At 37.9% G+C, this 21,249-nt stretch overlaps 6 protein-coding genes across 6 annotated transcripts; 4 read left to right on the top strand and 2 right to left on the bottom strand.

Annotated features, from left to right (window-relative positions):
* Nucleotides 1-124: 124 nt before the first annotated feature.
* Nucleotides 125-472, top strand: GCK72_025108 (uncharacterized protein; the record flags this gene model as incomplete). Its single annotated transcript, XM_053736198.1, has 3 exons — nucleotides 125-190; nucleotides 257-370; nucleotides 413-472. 3 exons carry the CDS (start codon nucleotides 125-127, stop codon nucleotides 470-472), a joined length of 240 nt encoding a protein of 79 aa, XP_053579764.1.
* Nucleotides 473-4,769: 4,297 nt separating this feature from the next.
* Nucleotides 4,770-5,207, top strand: GCK72_025107 (uncharacterized protein; the record flags this gene model as incomplete). Its single annotated transcript, XM_053736197.1, has 3 exons — nucleotides 4,770-4,853; nucleotides 4,902-5,024; nucleotides 5,070-5,207. 3 exons carry the CDS (start codon nucleotides 4,770-4,772, stop codon nucleotides 5,205-5,207), a joined length of 345 nt encoding a protein of 114 aa, XP_053579763.1.
* Nucleotides 5,208-6,454: 1,247 nt separating this feature from the next.
* GCK72_025106 (uncharacterized protein) lies at nucleotides 6,455-6,953 on the top strand (the record flags this gene model as incomplete). The annotated part of the gene is made up of 4 exons (XM_053736196.1): nucleotides 6,455-6,474; nucleotides 6,523-6,598; nucleotides 6,648-6,740; nucleotides 6,786-6,953. The coding sequence occupies 4 exons, from the start codon at nucleotides 6,455-6,457 to the stop codon at nucleotides 6,951-6,953; spliced, it is 357 nt and encodes a 118-aa protein (XP_053579762.1).
* Nucleotides 6,954-8,894: 1,941 nt separating this feature from the next.
* On the top strand, nucleotides 8,895-12,451 carry GCK72_025105 (uncharacterized protein; the record flags this gene model as incomplete). Its single annotated transcript, XM_003094470.2, has 10 exons — nucleotides 8,895-9,121; nucleotides 10,026-10,273; nucleotides 10,490-10,590; nucleotides 10,635-10,705; nucleotides 10,781-10,886; nucleotides 10,931-11,000; nucleotides 11,057-11,233; nucleotides 11,976-12,154; nucleotides 12,197-12,304; nucleotides 12,356-12,451. The coding sequence occupies 10 exons, from the start codon at nucleotides 8,895-8,897 to the stop codon at nucleotides 12,449-12,451; spliced, it is 1,383 nt and encodes a 460-aa protein (XP_003094518.2).
* Nucleotides 12,452-12,868: 417 nt separating this feature from the next.
* GCK72_025104 (uncharacterized protein) lies at nucleotides 12,869-16,919 on the bottom strand (the record flags this gene model as incomplete). Its single annotated transcript, XM_003094468.2, has 16 exons — nucleotides 12,869-13,084; nucleotides 13,137-13,261; nucleotides 13,314-13,537; nucleotides 13,714-13,834; nucleotides 13,982-14,131; nucleotides 14,201-14,388; nucleotides 14,508-14,565; nucleotides 15,047-15,204; nucleotides 15,254-15,327; nucleotides 15,375-15,441; nucleotides 15,498-15,838; nucleotides 15,890-16,059; nucleotides 16,117-16,359; nucleotides 16,410-16,558; nucleotides 16,605-16,675; nucleotides 16,848-16,919. 16 exons carry the CDS (start codon nucleotides 16,917-16,919, stop codon nucleotides 12,869-12,871), a joined length of 2,427 nt encoding a protein of 808 aa, XP_003094516.2.
* Nucleotides 16,920-18,703: 1,784 nt separating this feature from the next.
* Nucleotides 18,704-20,176, bottom strand: GCK72_025103 (uncharacterized protein; the record flags this gene model as incomplete). Its single annotated transcript, XM_053736195.1, has 6 exons — nucleotides 18,704-18,776; nucleotides 18,866-18,946; nucleotides 19,118-19,171; nucleotides 19,296-19,398; nucleotides 19,623-19,736; nucleotides 20,137-20,176. The coding sequence occupies 6 exons, from the start codon at nucleotides 20,174-20,176 to the stop codon at nucleotides 18,704-18,706; spliced, it is 465 nt and encodes a 154-aa protein (XP_053579761.1).
* Nucleotides 20,177-21,249: the final 1,073 nt, after the last annotated feature.

Raw genomic sequence — 21,249 nt, 5'->3', positions numbered from 1 at the left:
AGTTTTTTCCTTTTTTTGCTTGTCTAATTTTCCTAACCTTTTTCTTTTTATCGTTATCCATTTTCTCTGTTCGCCTCGTTAACCAACTGACAAACTAACCATCAACGTTACTCTCATTACAGTCATGCAACCACTCCCACCATCCGTCTTCCAGGTGCGGTCTGATCTGGAGATCATCCATGAAAGGGCGGTAAGTTTCTGTTTCCTATGGTTAAAATTATCAGATATTACTTGTACTAGTTCCAAGAACTTCTAGGTCAATGCTCTCCGCCCAGAGCCGATTGAAGATGGAACCCTCAAAAAAAAGAACGAGGAAATCAAGAAAATCTTGAAAGGAATTGAAGAGGTTGAAAGTGGCCCCATTGACGAGGTAACAAATTATTGGTTGAAACTAACACAACATCAGTTACAGGGTAATGCCGCCGTCATCAACCACCGGATTACCAAATGGAGAAAAGTGTTAGACGAATAGAGAAGAAAAATTGAAATTGACAAGTGTTTATAAAAAATAAATATTGTAATGTAATTTTTTCATCAATTATGTTTAAAAAGCCAAGGATTTATTTCCTGACTATATCTTCACTTTAATTGTCATTTAGAACTTTAGTGTCGTTCCAACAACGGGATGAGGAACATCTCTCCTTTGGATGTTTTGGTACGTGTCAACACCAAACCAATTCTCTTGCAAGGAACTCATTGAACGAAGATGAGCAGCAAAATGATACAAACGCGCTATAGAATTTGTCATACAGTTGAGATGAGTTTAATAGGGCATAACTCCAGAACTTAGCTATTATTCTTTCAGAATTCTGCTTCCTCTGGAAAGGTACGAAGAAACCAACTGCAAATAACTATCAATAGAATCGCAACGAAGATATCTTGCCTAGAGGAGCGTAGTTTACTTGGAATTGCGATTTTAAGATGAGTTGCTAAGGACCCTGAATTTTGTGTCTCCCTCCAGGGTCAACTATACAGTTAAGTTATCGATTATAATTACAGATTTCTTCCGTATTGACCATCTTTTGGAACTACTCTGGCCGTGCAAGTCAAGTACAGCTATCCATTTCTGGGTCATGTTGGACTTATTCAGGTCAGTTATGCTGAGAGATGGTTAGGACAGAAAAACTGAAATCCGAGTTTTATCTTCACTATTCACATTCCTACTTCTATGGATTATTTCCCGCAAACAAAATACGTGTCTCGTCACAGGACTTCTGTCAGCTGATAAGAATGCAGTTATTTCTAAGTTGAGTTGATCAGGACATTTAATGTTTAGTAAAACGAATGACTAAAAATAGCATGGAAATTTATCTCAGGAGAAACGCTATTTGCTGTATATACGCGCTTCATGACAGGAAACATAGAATTCTAACGGTGAAGTGTCGTGATCCCCTCAAGGCTCAACCATACAGTTGAGTCATCTCTCATATTTTCAGATTACACGCCGATCATCTTGTACCGTATTTCATCTTAACATCTCACTGTACAATCAAATACCCCTCTCCGCCAACTACAGCAATCTGGAACGGTCAGTTTCCAGGTTAAACTGACGCCACAAACTTGCTTGCTTGAACGCTTCTTTCAATATTGGCAATCGCAGCAACGGAACGTTTTTCAAGACACCTAGGCAATTGAAAATTGGTGCCTGCTAACAAAATAAGCATTCATAGTTTTACCAGAGAAGCCTGCAAGTTTTTTTCCTAACACGGTAGAATTCTGCTAATTTCGGTTACTCTGTAGTAAGAATAATCAGTTTTCAGTCACCTTAAAAAGTAGAATAGAAAAAATTTCACCATTCTACCGTAACCAGAAACAATTATGCTGAATATTTTTGTCGGAACACTTTTTCTACAGTATTCCATCCCAAAAGTTCATGTGAACACTTTGAATTTTACCGAATTCTTGGTTAAAACTTTCATCATACAGTTTTTTGTTTCTAGGAAATATTGGAAAACCGTGAAAACAGTTTCGTGATTTTCTAAAAAAAGGTTATGTCATCAAAACAAGGTTTACTTCAGTATGGCAGACAAAGTTATCAGCGTAAATTTGCAAAATGTTTTGTTTCTGCTTAAACGCTGCTACTTCGATTGTATGGCAATTTTTTCTTTATTTCAGGTAACGGACCTTCAAATCAACCATTTCAAGTTTCAATGAGAACGAATTGATGCGACACAAGGTCAGTTCTCCTACGGGACTGACGCCACAAACGCCATATTCTTGAAACTCCCCTCAAGATTATACCCCCTCCCCTTCTCACCCCTCTGACTCCTCCCCTCTGACCCCTGCCAGGAGAAACTCATCTCATCTCCATTTCATCCCTCTGAAACTAGTATTTTAAATGATGCTCGAACCTCTGTACAAACACTGATCTTATTCTATTGCCTCTGTAATGCCAATCTTCAGAAACCACAACGGTATCTTATTCACTATCCGTGGCAAGTATTTTTTCTTTTCAGATACGATTTCTTCCATCATCATACATTCGCCACGTTATCTATCGACAAGACTTGAAAACCGAGAGCAGTTTTATTACACAGGTCGGTTTTTTCTAAAACCGACGCCACACCCCCTTCTTTCTTGCCGGCCGCTTTGTTCTTGCCAATTGCCCATATCATACGGGTTCCATTATCCACGTGTACAAAATATCCCTATGACTCCCTTTTCAAAAACCGGTGACCATCCATTCTTTCTGACTTCCAGCCCACTGTGGCAACTGCTCAATTTGTGGCCTGTGTTTTTTTTTTTTCAGAAAACTGCGACAATGCTGTTCGATAGCTGGACGTTGCAGATTAGATAATGGCGGCATCTGCACGAACAACTACAGTGAAAAAATAAAGTTTTGACACGGATTTCCTAAACAATTCTTGGACTGAAACGCAAGTAGGCGGAGCTCAAACGGCAAGCGATGCGGATAAAATTCCAGTTTTGTTTTTAACGGGCAACATTGAGTTCCAAGATAAGTTTGTGTTTTAGTCGATTAAACATGAAAAATACAATACAGCAAAAAGTTGAAAACAGCGATAAAATACGAGTTAATCTTGAATTTCAATGTTGCCTGTTGCAAAATCAGCTGCAACTTTATCGGCGCGATCTTCTGCCGCATTTTCATTCCAGCCCGCGATATATATTTTTGGAAAATCCTTGTCGAAATTTTATTCTCTCACAGTATCTGTCCGTTATAGCAGAGTTGAGGACACTGAAGGTATGTACCACTGAAATGAGCTCCTAGTCTTAAGCATAGTTTAACGTGACGTTTTGATTTTTTTGATATTTTCAAAAGCTAGCAAAATTCTGGGAAATGGCTTTTATTGTTTTTTTTAATGTTTTTGCGTATAGTAGTTTGAGTTGACGTTAGAACACTTCCTCTTTCAGAACGTCACATCTTCTTATAACTAGAACTTTAATAAGTAATGTCAATAGCTTCTTGTTTCTCAAAAATAAACAGTACAGTTCATTTTAAATAAATCCGCGCAAACAAAGTAATTCCAAATTCACAAAATTCTCTAAGCACGTTCGGTTTTCTATAAACGTTCTCTTTTCAGAGTTCCAACTGCACATGCGACGTGAAGAATGGCGTAGAAGGTGGGTGATTGAAATCTAGGTGTGTTGCGGATGCGGGGATCAATTGTTTGGGATCACAACATCTGACGCTCACAAACAGATGATTATGCGGGTTTTTCGCCCATTTATAACAATGTGGCACAACGAGGCCGCAATACCTTAGGATTCTTTCATCCACTGCTTTGGCAACCCTGGTAGTTTTCAGATCTCTACACCTCGAATTTCCTTGGAACATTGGCAGCATTCACCAAACCACTGTCTTCGTATCAATTTGTCCTCGTCCTTAAATTTTTCAGTTTTTCAGAATATGAACTTATGTCTTGCATTTTTTGTATGTCAACTTCTTGTTGCATGATTTCTTGTTGCAAATTTTTCTGTAAAAATTTGAGTTCAGTTAATCGTCATCTAGAAGACCATGACCGTCATTTATTTCTCTCTCCTCTCCGATAAATCTTTCTCTTTCATTCTTCCCATCTTGAGTACCATCGTAGCCAAGAGTAATATTTTCCTCCATTTTCCTTCCCAATTTCAAACTCTGATTGACTCAACCATCTTTCGTTTCTAATGTATTACTTCTTTGATCTCATGTTTATTTAGTTATTTTTTAATTAGCATTTGTTCGGCTATTTGCTTTTTTCATGTCATTATGCCTGTTTTAATTATAGTCCTTGTTTTATCGTTTCTATGCTCCCTCGCTTTCTGACGTTCTTGGCCTTTTTCAATTTTTACTCGAAATTGTCTCGTGAGGGACTTTTCATGTCTTTTGTATTTCACTGTTTGTCTTTTTGTAGCAATAAATTAAATCAAATCAAATTGATACAGAAATAATTAGCGACAGTTTTTCAGAGAATGAAACTGAAAAATTTCTTGACGCGGAGGACGGAGTGAAGATATTCAGATAACCTAAAGACAATTGGGTTTCTCTTTTTCTAGTTTTTTTGGTTTTCGCCATGCATACACACACTGAATGCAAAAAAGTGCCGTTAAAACTTTTATGGGTTTATAGCTCCACCAAATCGAGAATTACACCGATTATTTTCTCCAAATATTTCTCCAACTCTACTTTAATGTTATCTCATACTATTTTAGGCCCCCAAAAATTCTAGAACCTCTTCTATCTTTTTCCTTGAGTCTTCTGTAATACGCATTGCTTATCTTCTAACCTTTATGTCCACTAACAACAACTAACACCCTTAACATTATTTCAGATGATTCTAAAGTCCCTCACTCGTTCCCAGTTTTCTGAGCAAATGCTGCTTGATTTTGGCTTTGGGTGGATTCTTCAGAAATTGGTTATATACCGATTCACAGTTTGAAATAGCATAAACATTTTATTGCAGGAAACTCACTACCAACATAGCCCCGATGGAACCGCTCAAAAAAGTATGATTCTATACTTCAAAACGGAAGTGCCGAAACTGAGAGAGGAATTGTGTTGCATTGACAACAGTGCGGAATTTCAGGTAATCAATGTATGTACTGTGCGCATTATAATATTTAAATTGCAGAAGAACATCCAACACTTCCGGAACACAATCAGCGCTGTCGACTCTTTGCTGGAACAATCGAAGATGGTGATTATTGCCCACCGAGAAGCAGAAGGACTTTTCCCGACCTGGCCAAGCGATTTAGAATGGGTGTTTTAACAGAAACGTCTTCAACATACAGTATTATAAACTAACCCTCTAGTGCCTGAGGTTGTTAAAGGCGCATGGAGTTTGTTCGGTAGGGACTCGTAGTTGAAATGAAAGAGAAACTACATTTTACAACGGTTTTCAAGCTTTCAACTACGAGACCCATCCAAAGAAATTCCATGCGCCTTTAACACCGCCTGACACTAAAAATGTGCTGAAATTCGTTTTCACTGACCTTAATAATTGTTTAACTCTATAATCCAATCCTCTAACTCCAATTCTGAGAATTTTCTAAAAATTTTGATTGTTCACTTACCCCTAGTATACAGTACATTTTAATTGTCTTATTCCACCCCTCTCATTCAATATTGTTCTCCCCTAGTTGTAAAAATGCACAAATTCTTCTTTCATCTTTACCATACTCTGCTCTATTTGTATTAATCCATCCATCTTATCTTTTGATTTCATCTTCTGATCTCTCTTTTGACAGTACCCCATTTCTTCATAATTCAATTTGTACCTATACAGTTTTTTAAAAACTTGGAATTTTATTTAATGGAATAAAAAGGTGTTTGGTTATAAACAAAGTGTTTTTTGTTGTCTATTTTAATTGGTTTTGTAATACCAATGTTTTTCTTTTTCACTTTCTTTCAAATTTCAGATCAGGTTTGTTGGTAATAATTACAAAATTTTAAATTTGAACTTGAAACCTTTGAAATGCGTGAGAAAAGTTTTATCAAATTAGTTATGTAAACAATATTTGAAAACCGCGAAGTTGCCAGTGGTTTTCGTTTTTCTTCACTAACAGATAACGCAGCGGGAAACGGAATAAAAAAGATTTAGACAAAATCCCTCTACTAAACTTTTCGAAAGAAATGAGAGACCTTAGGTTTACTTCAGACGCAAGAGCAACATGTCGGAGTCAGACATCGCCTAGTGTGGCATTACTCAAAAGGTCACGTAATGAATGCAGCTAAGAAGGAAATCAATATTCTATGCTATTATAAGTCATTTTTGAAGCAAATCATCTAGAAAAGACGTTATGCAGTTTAGGTGAACAGTAAGTCTTACGTACAATTGTAAAGATTATAGCGTCGCGTTGGGTTTTTGCTGTTTCTGAATTAAAAAAAAAAACAAAGCGTTTGATTTCAAGTTTGAAGTATTGCAATTGATACCAATAAACCTGATGTACAAATAAAGAACACACATTTGAAATTTTTCAGACAACCTCCGACTTCTCCCTTCTCGCTCAACAAGCCATGGACTTCCTCCTCCTCGAGTAATTTACTTTTTTTTTTAATTTGAGTCATTGTCCCCATAATTACAGCCCACGCAACCGTCTCCGGCTCATTTGCCGCAACATGCGTCTCGTGACGTTCCGGCAACTCCAAGCGCACCCCGAGGTAAGAAAACCCATTTTTTGAGCATTGATAATTAGACACAACTATTCAGAGCCACCAAATCGTCGAGCTCCGGACGATTCTGGCTCGGGTCAGGGAGCTGAACGAGGAGTTCCATCTCCCGGTTCGCACGGTCGTCTTATTGGTTTGTCAAATAATTTGAAAATTTCAATCAATCAAGTATTTTTAGTTGGACGCCCTACCGAAACTCCCGGACTTTGATGGCCCGGATGTCGATGAGGAGGAGCTCTGCGAGAGGGCATTCCAGGGCTTGTCGAGAGCTCGGGACCATCATTTGATGGTCCGACGCCTTCGACGCACCCGCAGGGAGCTTCGTCGTCAAATCCGTCAATGGTGAGTGAAACTTTTCATAATTTACAGATCTTTTTCAACAAGTAAGAGGGAAAATTATTTCAGAAGATCTCTAGCCTCCCTACCCGCCGTCACGTTCCCGCTGTCATCAGCTACCGATTTTTTAATTATTTTTAAAATCATCCCCCTCCTTTTCTCTCGCATCTCTTTACTGGCCTTTCTGTGTTGTGTTTTCAAAGATTCCCCTATTTTCAATGTTTTCCTTTTCCTGTTTTTTTTTCTATGTGATCGATTGTAAGCGCTGAATTTTTCGTTAATATGTAACAATTTTTTTATTTTATTATTTTTAACAACGCAATAATGAACTGGTGGATTTGAATAAATTACTGGTGACTTAATATGTGTACTGTTTGATCCGCATTACCTCGTCCCACGGGATCAAAAATCATAATATCTCACCTAGATTCCCCCTATGAAATCGTTAAAAAATCTTTCTCTGAATTTTGAAATCTTCATATCTTGCATATGTTGTTGACAGGATCTGCGTCTCCTTCCCGCTTTCTTTGCTCCTATTTCATCTGCCGCTCGTTTCCTTTACCCATCCAATGCAACGACTCCGCCTTCTTTCTTAGCCAGACTAATCCCAGTCCTACTGTATTTCTTGGTCCTTTCGGTTTGATTTTGGAAGATCTCCGCTTGGTCCGTTTTTAAATTTTGAGTGGGTCTTCTTTTTAACATTTTCATGACCTCGTCTTGTTTTATTCATTTTTCCCTTCTGTTTTTTCATACTGTAATATCGAGTTCTCTATTTCTCAAAATCCCTAACCCCAGATCCTCTGACTCTGAAATCCCCAGAACTTCTGAGTCAATGAGGGAGAGCATGAAACAAACACAGCTAACATCTTAAAAGATAGGAAAACTCATTGTGCCGTAAAATTTTGAAATCTTGAAATCACTGAGCCTGAAAAACCAACACCTTTTTCGAAATATGGTTTTTGATAATTTGTTCCTTTTTGTTCAGATCAAGAATTGCAATCTTTTGATTGAAGTCTTCAATTTGTCACAAATACGCTATAAGTTAAGAAAAATATATATGCAACACTTTCATCTTCACTGAGATGAAACATGAACCTGACCTAACATCTGACCTAACATGAGTCCTGTTTCCTTTCTGATTCAAAAACAGATCAAATGATGTGCAAAACCGGAAGTTTCTTACAATTACATAACAAATTATCCTCAACCACTATACAATAACGTCTGCCTAAATGTTGCACCCCGCTGACAATAAGCAGGTGGGGAAGGACCACTTGATTAGGGATTCACATTTGTACTCATCGTGTTTCCACTTATATTATAAACACCCCAGATTATCCATGTTTTGTTTTTGTATCTGACTTCTTGTACACACACTACCAAAGTTTTTGTCAAAGAAACTTCACGCTATATGATTTTCTGCATTTTTTTCTAGTTTCAACTGGAACAGAATACATTTCAAAGAAAGATAGAAAAGAATAATGTTCAAGCAAAAAATGGAAATTGAAGCACCTCGCAAACTGGGTACAAAAATGAAATTATAGGTTCCTTTTCACTATTTTTTTTCATTTCGATGTGTGTGAATGTGCTTTTTTATTCAAACAACGCGCAACCAAACATATCCATTTTTTTTAGGTACATGTACTTTTTTTGTTACCGGCTAAAGTTCTAAACGCTTATTTTTTCAGAAACTATCTCATTTGTCTAAAAAAAATCTCAATTTGTCTAAACATCTGATCCCTAGTGTATCCTTGACTTGTGACACAGATTTTATAATATTTCCTGAACCTAAATAATTAGGATATACAACCGAGTATAACTAATACTGGCGACTTAGCATCTGCTCAGAAACCACCGCTAGTCTTCTGACTCTTTATTCCACGGTCGACTGATTTTCGGCCATTATCAGTGTGTATAAAAGGGCGTACTACTTCTGATACATTCAAACTCAATGTCTTGCTCACAACCAAAAGTTGAAAATATTGAACGTATGGGAGATCTTATCGGACTTATTCTACAGTACTCTGACCCGAAATCCCTATCTGAATTCATGGAACTATCCGCTATCCATACTGTGGAACTGTATTTGAAATCTTTGATACTGCCATATTTTGGATATTGGCTTCCACCTATGGACACTCATTCTATTGATAAATCTGAGAGTATTTATCAAATATTGTAAGTTTTTGAATTTTCTGGGTTAAAATTACTAGATATGAATCTATGTAGGTATGGCTATTACTAACAGAATGAGATGATTCACATTTTCTGACACAAAGCAATAGTTTCTGACACAAAGCGATATACTGTGAATAGTCATGTTATTGTTATTACTTTTTCGGTTCATCAGACCAGATATAAAAAGTTACGCTTAACACCTTCACGAGCAAACACGTTCGTATCGCAAAAAACCTTGTTTTGACATATTCGCGTCTTCGTTCCTTTTTTCATTATACGAATAATATCTACATAAAATCAATGTTTTGTTTTTGTGACGAGCGTCGACACAAAGCCGGATTACTGTAGAGGAAAAAAAAAGAGTTGGCGGATATAGGAAGAGTAAAGAGAAGAGATTCGAGATCGGCGCCTCTGGGGGGAAAAGAGAGGCGACAAAAACGAAAGTGGTTGCAGAAGAGAGGGGGGAAAGGAGGCTACTCGATTCTCTACCTCTTTTAATCTGAAACTATCTATCTATCCGTTCTCGTTTCTCTTTTGTTTACTGAATATTTCTCATCTTGACGCTTTTTTCTCATGTTAGTTGATATGAAGTAGCTTTGGGATTAATTTAATGTAATGAGATTGTTAGATTCCTTAGCTAAAACTAAAACAGTCGACCAATATATACCAACACTTCATAAATACTAAAACTATATAAAACATTCATAAAAGTTTATAAAAAAGCTAAAATGAAGTGCACGACGCCACTCCAGTTAGAATTGTTGGATACTATCAGGTTTGTAGCCCCCAAATCCCTAAGCACTACTCTATTATCGTAGAACTCATACTCTATTGTTATGTCCAACCTGAAAAACCCTTGTTTTTATTTTCTGCCATCAATTATATCGTTACTTTGGCATTTCAGAAGATTTTATCTCATGCTCACGAATTCTGCCACAAAAGAGATTCTAACCACTCATGTCGTCCCTGAAACTGCACTTTTTCAATTCACCTGGGGAACAAAGTTTCGAGAGGAGTATGAGTTGGTCGAGAGAATTTCTTCACCCCAATATGTGAACTTGACGTCAACATCTCCTTCGTCGACATCATCCGATCCAAAACTTTCGATCCTTCAACAAATTCAGGTCCCCGAACCGAAATCAGTTGTTATAAGTAAGTTTTTGTTTGCAGAACTACATATCGCTTGCAAGATGAGTAATACTAAAGCATTCTGAAAATCTAAAATAGAATATCCGAGTTGTGTGACTCGTATTTCTGTCGTCTCTTTTTTTCCAAACGAAGCTAATAACAAAGGCAATCATATCGAAGAAACCTTTCTTCGGATCCTTCAGTTTTGGCAGTCTCCCTCCTAATTCTGTGAACTTCCAGATCAGTGTGCTCATTGTCATTTTGCGATATACGATAAAGACATAAGTGTGCTCGACGACAAAAACTATCATCATAACTGTATCCGCTGCTCAATGTGTGACGTAAGACACTTCTAGTGGGAATTTTGTTTGTAGACGTTTTTTAGGCGCCATTTGAGTATACCGAGAAATGCTATGTCCACGATGGCGTGGTTTACTGTCATGATGATCATGCAAAGTAAGTTTTTCTTCAAAGAAATTCCAAAACGTGATTTTTTCCCGGACCACCCATGTTTTTACTCTCAATTTTCAGGAGGTATCGAAAGTGTTGTCGGAAATGTGAGCTTCCATTAAAAAGAGAAGACATGATTATGAAAGCAAAAGAAATGATATTTCATCATGCCTGTTTTGTTTGTTTCGTAAGTTCTTTCCGGGTATTTTATTTAAAAATAAGTAATTTCAGATATGCGGTACCAAACTGAACACTGGAGATTACTATACCATGTCTCCAAGCGGTCATCTTTATTGTCATGGTAACATTTTCATTTTCTTTGAAAAACTTGAAAAACAAATAACGTCATGTTTTTAGCTCATTACGATGTGATTCGAACATCGGCGTTGTGCGATGAGCCAACTCCGCCTGTTGTGGTCGCTGCTCCACTTTCTCCACCAAAAACGACACCGCCACCAGTAGTCAAAAAGGAAGCTACACCAGCGCCTCCGGCTGCAGAAAAACCTGCAAGAGAACCATCTACTGAAGGAGAAGGTTGGTGACACCCGGGGTGCATAAACACTTGGGGGAACATCTACCGTACACTTGACTGGGAGAGCTAAACACTCTTGAGAGGGGAGCCTTCTCATTATTATAATAAGAGGATGTATACCAGTTGGATGCAACATGAACAATTATATTCCGGAAGGCGGCTTGTAGATGAAACATAAAGAAACAACGTTCGTAGATCAAATTAATTGAGCAATGTTGCTACTAGTTTGATATAGTCAACATTTTTGAAGCGGTGTTTCCAAATAGAAATATTCAACTCAAATCTTTTTGACCGAGAAGAAATATAATCCTGGAGTCTTACCCCCTGTGCATTTGAAATGATAAGTCAATAATTGGTCGGTGGTGCATAAAAAAGAAACATGTCCACAGGTGGTATGAGACAGAAAGGAGATGTGATACCTCATGGGCATCAAATTTCAAGCATGAAATGTAGTCAGAGAGGGAGAACCCGTTAATCCTTCATTCGGACATTTCCTAAGATTTCATATGTAGACGGACAAGACGTGTGTCAACGGAAACAACGGGGGATGAGAAAGCGCATCTGACTATAAGATGTGTCGATCAGAAGTTCATCATGTGTGACAAAGGTCATGTTAGTGATCTATGAGTTTCAAAATTTAAAAAAGGGATGAGTCGACTATTGAATTTTTGAAAACCATATAATTCTACATGAACTTTGAAACAGTGCAACCTGTGTATTTGTCAACTTTCAATAACATTTCAGCATCTACCGACGAAGATGGAAGTAACGGAAGTAACCAGCGATCAAAACGAATGCGAACATCTTTCAAACACCACCAACTCCGCGCAATGAAAACTTATTTTGCCCTAAACCACAACCCAGACGCCAAGGACCTAAAACAGCTGGCTGCCAAGACAAACCTTACCAAGCGAGTGCTTCAGGTACTTTAATTCAACATACCAAAAAATGTTCTTATTTTAAAGGTTTGGTTTCAAAACGCTCGTGCAAAGTATCGTCGAGGGCTTCAAGATGGAGGACGATCCAGCCCGTTGTGTATCGCTGGTGCTCTTTCCACTATGGATATGAATCCGGTATAAAGTTATCACTGTGAAACTTAAAAACAGTATGTGTCTTAGTTTCAGCCGCTCTCGATTCGTTCCACGGATGTTTATCAACTCAACACTCCACCATTGTCTACCGAAGTTTACTCTCCGAACAACAACTATACACACCTTTAGACTTTCACATTTATCTCTAAGCTTTCTTTTTCATACTTAATATTTTTTGTACAATTTTTCTCCCCAACAGTTAAAACAGATCTCCTTCTTTCAATTGGTATTCAAAACCGACTTTGCCATTTCAATTGTATCTCTGACACCTTGGAAAAAGTTTTATTTATTATTTATAATTATCATTTCAATACATAGATTGTCAGTCTTAATACAACATAGCTCTACCCGCTTCAGCCAAAATAATGTGAAACAAGCATAAATAAATAAAATACTAAAAAAGAAAGCACTCGCCACAAAAATAAATTATAAAATACAGAAAAAAGAGAGTGGGGTACAATATAGAATACTGGTTGTGCGCAGAATACAACAAGTTTTAATACTTTTTGCAGTGAGAAAAAAATAAAAGGAGATTACCACTGTGTTCTAAACAAAGCGAATAACGTGTGGATTTGTTGTATCATGAATTGTCGTTCTTTGTGCCTCTGCTCGGTACAAGTGTCGTTTCGGGAGTGTCGCGCTTCGGGAGGAACGTCGCGATTTTTGGAAAAGGTCGTAGTCGTCATTCCACCAATCACAATTGTTTCCAATGTGGTGGAGGACGTATCCCAGTTCGTGGAAGAAGTCTCGTTCGGAGTATTCCTGTAGAATAATTGTTATGAAAAGAAAATGGGGGATAAAGTTATTGAGGTACCTTATTGACAGTCACCGCCATTTCTAATCCATTATCCAACCTGACCAACATCGCAGCGCTACCCGGCATTCGACCGTCATGTTGCCAACCATTGAATCCCATAATGTTCAAAGACCAGCCCAAACCTTTAAAACATTAATAAATTTATATAATCCAGTCCAAAACACAAATTCCTACCATAAGTATCATTTGAAGCGGGGGATGGGGTGGCAAGTTCTGAGATAGCGATTTCACTGAGAATGTCCTCTCGGTTTGTGAAACCATCGATACGACTCATGAACATTAGAAGTTGGATGGGACTTGCAATCCATCCACCCCATGGACCAATTCTCTCTGGTGGAAGCATCTCGTATGGGTTGAAGCCAAGACCATTTCCAGACATGTAGTATACCACTTCTCTTCTGAAACAAAGAAGAAAACGTTATTTTGCTTTGTTACACTCTTCTTTCCATGCTTTGTTTTTATTTGTTTTCGAATATTTTCAAGCCACAAATACAAATTCCCCGCCCTTTTTGAAATCATAAATCCGAAAATTTCGAAACTAAAGGTGAATATAAAAATTTTTGAAAAATCTTACGGTGCTCGCTCGCTAATGCTCGGTCTTGCCACTTGAATATCGTAAACGCCAGATGGTGCGAATATGTTCTTCTTGACAAATGCTTCGTAGGACATGCCGGTGGTCGTTTCGATGAGATATCCTGCAGAGAGAAATTTTTATGATGAGTAAGTTTTGAAAGTGGATTCGGACGGGATTCGGAGGGAGGAAGGGAGGTTGAAGGTCAAACCAACTTATAGAAGGAACCGAAGGGGGAATTGACTTTAATGATTCACTGAAAATCACTCACCTAGTAACTGATACCCAAAGTTCGAATAAATCCACATTGATCCTGGTTTGTACTCCAGTGGTACATTGGTAAGCACATACTCAATAAGTTCTTTGGTGGTCATGTCAGGTTGAACCCAGGCAGCATCAGATTGTAAGTTGTCCCATCCACCTGGAATTGTCAGTGATATGGAGAAAAGACAGTTTTCACATTTTATTCTCTTCGGGCCACTCTACCTACCAGCAGTGTGTTCCAAAAGATGGCGAACGGTGATTTCCGTGACATATCTCGGATATTGATACTTTTTGCTGAACTCGCTGCCAAATATTGAGTCCTTTCCAAACAACTTTGAATCAAGTGTGAAGTGGCCTTTATCGATAAGTAGCATGATAGCCGCAGCGGTGACTGGTTTTGATACTGAGCCCACTCTAGAAATTGTTTTTCTTTCTTAACTTTTTATACCCGGGAACTTTTTCTTATTTTTCTGAGTTCCCCGTAATATATATATATATATATATATTTAATATCTAAAAGTATTGAATCAAACCGGAATTGATGATTTGGCGTGACGGGTTCTTGCTGTCGAATGTCGGTGTAGCCAAAACCTGGAAAATTGATACATTCATGCAATACTGAACGTCTATGACTCAATGAATCAAGAAATTGCGGCCACTTCATGTTTATCTACATGACGTTGACTAGACAATAAGTTCTAAGTTTTCTAGATGTATCATGTTTCCATAGAACGTTTTTCGTTGCTGATCATGTATGCATTTTTCATTTTTGAAGATATTTTTCAAAATTTTATTGGTTATGTCTAAATGGTCATATTGTATAAACTGAATCAAAAGATATTTAAGTTCAAAAATAAATATGTTCCAATGTTTCTAATTTCCGATCACTCATAATTTCGAGCTCAAACTCCATGCAAAAAACCGCGTTGAAAAACAGAAGCCAAATGTTTTACATAAACCTAATCCAATTGTTCCAGAGTGAGAACCACAAAACCCCAGAAAAAGCCAGTTTAGCACCTCCGTCGGAAAAAGAACAAACGGGAAGAGTTTTTGATACAATGAACAAACAAACCTGCCGCAAATTTGAGTTGTTCTTTTTTGGCGATTGCTATAGAGAGACCGGGAATATTCAGATCTTTCATAAAGTGTTCAACTCGCTTGATCAAAAATTCCATTTGATCGTCGGACAGCAACTCTGGAGAACCTTTCAGGAATCGGACAGGAATCGGGCTAAAGGAAATCAAAAACTTATTGCTAAACGTAATTATCAGGCTCTTACGCTTCATCCCAAAGTGGTGGTGGATTAGGGTATCGGTTTACATCAACATCGCTCCATAAGACAACATAGACAATCTGAAGTTCACAAAATTCAATATACTTGTTTCCGATACTGTACTTACATTCTGATAGTTGTCGAAATAATGTGAAATCTGTCTAGGTACCATGTTTGGGTTTCGTTGCATATTCCTGGAATATTATTATTATGAATTATAAACTTATAAGCTGCAGGAGTGATTGCTAACCTGTACATAGTTTCAAGATTCTGTCCAACTTGTACATTACTCCTTCCATTTCTATTCTCCCAAATTCCAGTGCACAAAACTTGGTTTTTGTTGTTGAAAACTCTCAAAGAAGTAGCCACATATCCTTTCTGTACCAGTAACCGATCTTTCTGCATACAAGCCTCCATAGTCAGTCCGTAATGCGCTTCATATTGAGATTCGGACTTTGTTGGCTTCATCCAGATACCCACATACTTTCCTTTTCCTGCTTCAGAGTAACCACAGAGATAGGTCAGACGGTAGCCGTTATTTTCGAAATGTGTCTTTTGCTCATCAGCATGAGGCTGCCCGGGGAACCAAATCTAAAAAATCTTGTTGGAAAATGAAAATGTACTAAATAGTTAGTGACTCACATGAAACTCCGCTCCAGGAACACGTTCCCAGTATGTGGTGAAAGTAATTTCTCCAGGTTTTCCTTCCTGGCCACATACTTGAGTTAGTGCCAAATCTCGCGCTTCATTTTCTCGAACAGCTCTGATTAGCTCGTCAAATGTCATTGGAGCAGGCTTGATGAACACTGGTCCTGAAAAATAAAAAATAAATCAACTCACCTAGTGAAAAATTGTTGGTGCTGTCTTACCTGAGTACTTGTGCATGATTGCATAATAATTGACATCCTGACCACGTAGATAGTATCCCATTGAAACAAGTCTCCCACCATATTGCAAAGAGATAGCAAGCACGTTATCCACCAAACTTTCATTTCCAGCTGTCAATACCCAATCCTTCTCATTTGGTGGTGGAGGATGAACGGTTTGGAGAGCAGGTAGTCGATTATTAGACATCATTCCAGGAATTCCTGGACCTCCTCCTTGCATACCAACTGCAACAATTTCACAAAATAAAAATTATTCCTCAAATGAATACACTCACAATCTGCTGCTGATTCGCCAGGAGCTGCGGCTGCCCCATTTGGAGTTGCAATAGTGGTTTCATAGATTGGACCAGGTGTCGCTTGTGGTTTCTTGTGCTTTCTCGCCAATGCTTTATCTACGACTCGTTCGGGGGCGGTGTAAGGGTATCTAAATATATGTGAGGTATAAATAAAATATATGATAGTGAACATACGCATTTATCCGTTTGCCTGTAGTGAAACCATGGAAATGTGAATTCAAGTCTAATTGCTCTCCAGAACATGTCTAAAATACACAGAATATTATTATAAGAAGATTTCGGTTTGTTTTTTCTACTTCTTGGTTCAAAACATATAATTCAAACGTACTCCTGGTTCGAAAAGTGGGAAAGTGGAGAGAAACATATAACTATAAAACCAGAGTCCTAATGAAAAAAAACTTGTAAAAAAAAATGAACCTGGATAGTTAGAAATGCAAAAAGAAGCAGCACTCCGATGGTTGGTGATAACGGCAGATGCAGCAGCCGCATTTTCGTTGAAACCAAATGGCGAGGCGACTGAGCCAAAGCAACACACGTTGAGCCGCCGCGTCGTCTTTATGCCAAAGACCGCACCCGATGCCGCGGCGTCCGTACGGTAGGCGGACGGTACGGCTCTCTCACTCGGGCAACACACGTAAATCGCAAACAAACATGGCAAAACATAGAGACCCCTACAAACAGAGACCTTCAGTCACTGTTGTGGCAACAGAATCACAATGAGCGGCATGCTAGAAAGGAACAAGGGAAACCTAGGGGAGGGGAGCGAACAATTCCGATTTTTTGTGCTTCTGAACTTTTTTCACTTATTTTTTTTCATAGTTTCGATAGTCTCAAAACAACTTTGGTGAAACATTGCAGGAATAGTGATACAAAGTTTGAAGCGGCACGTCTTGATTGACAGTCTGATAACGTAAAATTGTAATGCGTGTCAAACTATGTCATAAGTTTTGTTGTTTCCTTCTATTCTGGTTTCTCGTTATAATTTTCAGTCATTATACTGTTCCAGTACTTCATTAAATTACTGCACTAGTATGTTGCAACATTCCATTTGAAAAACCACCATTTACCTTTTTTCCTCTTTTTTGTACCCATGGTCGTCAATACAGATTGCATCTCCTTCCCGTTTTATTTTTTCTTACCAGACGGCGTCTTCAATCTCTTCTTGAGAAAAATCGAGTAATTTACTCCACCTGCCTCATAATTGTTTGTGTGTTCGTTCAATGTGGTTTACGTCGGGCGGTTCTCATTCTTCATCTCCTGCCTCTTATTTTCTCTTTCTATGGAAATGAGAGCGCGCGTGTTGACCGCAGGGAAAGGAGGCATCCTAGCGAGTAATCTGAGACAGCACGATGGCCGAGTGGTTAAGGCGTTGGACTTAAGTTCCAATGGTGGATAACACCTCGTGGGTTCGAACCCCACTCGTGCTAATATTTTTTTTTCGTTTTTTTCTCATTTGAATATGAATGTTACACACATTCTGAGATTGGAATTTTACTTTTTTAAGATTTTTAGAATTTTTCGAGAAAATTTCTTTTGAAAATTTTTGAAAAAAAAATTATTTTCTGGGTCGACAAGGTCTATTTTGCTCTGATTTGATAATTCTGCTTTTAGTTAAGTTTCATTTTTAGCCTTATGAAATTCAGACCCCTCTAAACTAAAATCCTTCGTAAAAGACCACTCTAACCATTTCGTTCATTATGACACACGGGGTACTCCCATTTCGTTGACAGCTCCTACGCAAAAGTGCACTTTTTCATTCCACATGTATCAAACTAACACTTTGTAGACACCTCCTTCTTTGAAAAAAAACGCCTCAGATGTTTATTTTAGCCGCGGCTCATGAGGCCTGAACGATTGCGAGCAAACAGGGAAATCGCAGCTCGATCATCATACGGTCATCACAGTATGTGTGAGTATCAGATTTCTTGTACATGATTCATACTTATTGTATTCTCCCAATGATTCCCTTCGTTTTTTTCAAAATCTTCTCAAATATTAGAAAAAAACAAGAAAATGTTTACATATTATGACGTAAAAACCATGAAAAAGACAAAAAATCTGGGAAGACGAAAATCTTAAAGAAAATGGAAGTAATGATACCTTAGAAGAGCTCGGAAACTAATCGGACAAAGTTCAGAAATCGTACGGGTTGCAAACTGTTGCAGGAGAAATTGCTCTTGAGATGAAATCACAGGAAAGTGGGAGTTATATATGACTTATAAATGAAGAAAGTGTGTAGTGGCGAAGAAACTGTGTACATAAACAAAGCGAAGTCATAACTGGAGTATTGCTGAATCCTCTAGATCTTCAAGTACTGTTTCTCTAGTTCTGGATACCACGATTCCTCTGAAAAACAATATATGTTGTGAAAAAGCATTTCAATAAATTTCCCAATACTAAAAATAAAAAGCCTATAAAAAAAAACAAAAACACACTTTCTTATGTCTGCCATTGCCATAAGCTGCTCCCCATTCTCCGTTGGGAGGTCATCAAACATATCGTCTTCCTCGGCCCATCTGTAAAAAAGAAATTTATGACATCAGATATATCCCCTGGTGAAAGATTGATTCTTGATGCTTTCAATTCAAGTCACGAGAGAACTTCAACCACTTTGAGCTTGAGCTTTTGCTCCAGGCGCTTCCGGGTCCTCATTTTTGATGACTTGATTTACATTTGGAGCTACTAACCTGTTGTAGTGTTTGTTTGGGACGCTGATGTAGAAACCCATTCGGTTAGAAGATCTGAAAAGAAAGTGTTGTTAGTTAGAAGATTATAAGGATTATCGAAACTTTTTTGGAATTTGTTTATGCAAGTTCCCTACATTTGAAAGTTCAAAAACAACCAAGAAATATTTTTTTAACTTACGCGCAACAGACGATGAATATAGCAAACGCTATCATGAAGACGACGAAAAACAGTAATGCGATCTCCAAAGCACTCCAGCTATAGTTGGTAGCATTGACATCGACTGGAATAAAAGATTGAATTCTCTCTCCGACATTAAATGCAGGCATCCCCAACAACTAAGGGCACTTTCTTTCTCCTCCAAAAACAAAAAGAAGCACCCCGCTCCCAAAACACTTGTGTTAAATCCCTCCCCATCCATTCCCATTCATTTCTATTTTGGTCACCATCAAATTCTTCAGAATTCCTCAAGTGTTTCTAGTTATAATGGGTTGTTGGTATACTTACACTGGCAGAATGGTCCATGGAACGTCGGCGGGCAGAGACAACGATATGAGCCGGTGGTGTTGGAGCATGTACCGTTGTTCAGGCAGTGGGTAGAGGTGCAGGAGCTGAGGAAATCTGAAAACTTGGGTTTCGTTTCAAAGGGGAATAGTTTTCTTTGTTTAGTTTTGACTTTTTTTAAACTTTTTTAATTTCAATAACTCAATATCCGTATAATTTTTAAGATTTTTTACCTAAAACTCATGTTTTTTTGTTTGGCCAGTGAAAAAAAAGAAATTGTTGTGAGTATTGAACACAGAGGAAAACACAAAAACTGAGCTCTTACGTTTCACTTCACTCATAATATTTGTCACAGGTTAATAAATAGTCAACATCACTGATGAGACGTTGTTAGAAAACTTTTGACGCGTTTAGTTATTTCCCACATTTTTTATGTTGGTTGTCTTTGCCCTCCCGTGCTTTTTTCTGCTTTTTCATCTTTCAATGACGAGAGAAAACGAAAAGATGTAAATCTTACCGAATGAGTTAATGAAATACATACGAGATAAGGCGTACATCGTTGATCATTGCCTGGACCAGCGCTTTTTGCACTTTTCACACACTCTAAGGATTCAAGATTAAGTTGAGAAGAGCGTAAAGTCGACGAGATGAATGAAAAGAAAATGAACAAAAGTTATGAAGAATCATCGTTACTAGATAGCGAATTTTAATGAAAAATGTGTATGTATAGACGAATACGTGGGTGGCCCATTGCACCAATTCATTCACTAGAAATGCAGATATTCTTCCTCCCCGATTATTTGAGTGGGATGAATTAATTACGGAAAACGCTCGCAAAAATCAGATGGGACGACGACATAATAAAAAGAAGAATGGGGAAAAATGCGGAGTGGAGAGGATTCAAAAGAAGAAAATCACCAGCTGGAAAAATTTGTTTATTGAAACAGAGACCAGCACGTTTTTTGTTCTTCGAAGGAATTTGAAAGTGAGAAGGTTTTCGGTCTTGGTGACACAAAACGTGTGCGAAGAAAAAATTTGAAATTCCGGAATTGGGAACTCCGGGAAGAGGAAATATTGTTAAAAATGTATTTCTGACATTTGGTAAGAGTCAGAAAACGTTTTCAACTTTCTTGGAAACAATTTTCATTTGAATTTCAATCTTGGTTTGTCAGACAAATAAAAATGAGAAAATCAGAAGTTTTAGTAAACACAAGGCTCAAATCTGGTGAAAAAAACAAAGAAATGGATGGGTTGAGCGAAAAGAGGGCGAAAAACGTCTTCTTATCTCCCATGGGACAGTTTTTCAGAAAGTGCTCACATACATTCATACACACATGAAATATTCGGAAAAGGCGAGAAAGGGTAGGGTTCATTTTCGATTCAGATTTTTTGTTGCTTTTTTTGGTTATCTTGTGTTTCAATGTTTCAACTAGTGAAATAGTGTTGAAGGAAAAAAAATCTGAGAAGTTTTATATGTATGGGTGAAGGAGTCAAATCCCAATTGCTCTTCATCCTCATCCGATTAGTATTTTGGGGGGAGGGGACCGGAAATGAGATAATGGAAAAAAGATGTGTGGATATAAAGCGGATGAGAGTACGGAGCAAAAATTAGAGATGATTGTGAACCGCT

This window comes from Caenorhabditis remanei, chromosome X (assembly GCF_010183535.1).
Source record: "Caenorhabditis remanei strain PX506 chromosome X, whole genome shotgun sequence".
Taxonomy (NCBI): Eukaryota; Metazoa; Nematoda; class Chromadorea; order Rhabditida; family Rhabditidae; genus Caenorhabditis; species Caenorhabditis remanei.
This window is presented reverse-complemented; position numbering and strand designations above follow the sequence as displayed.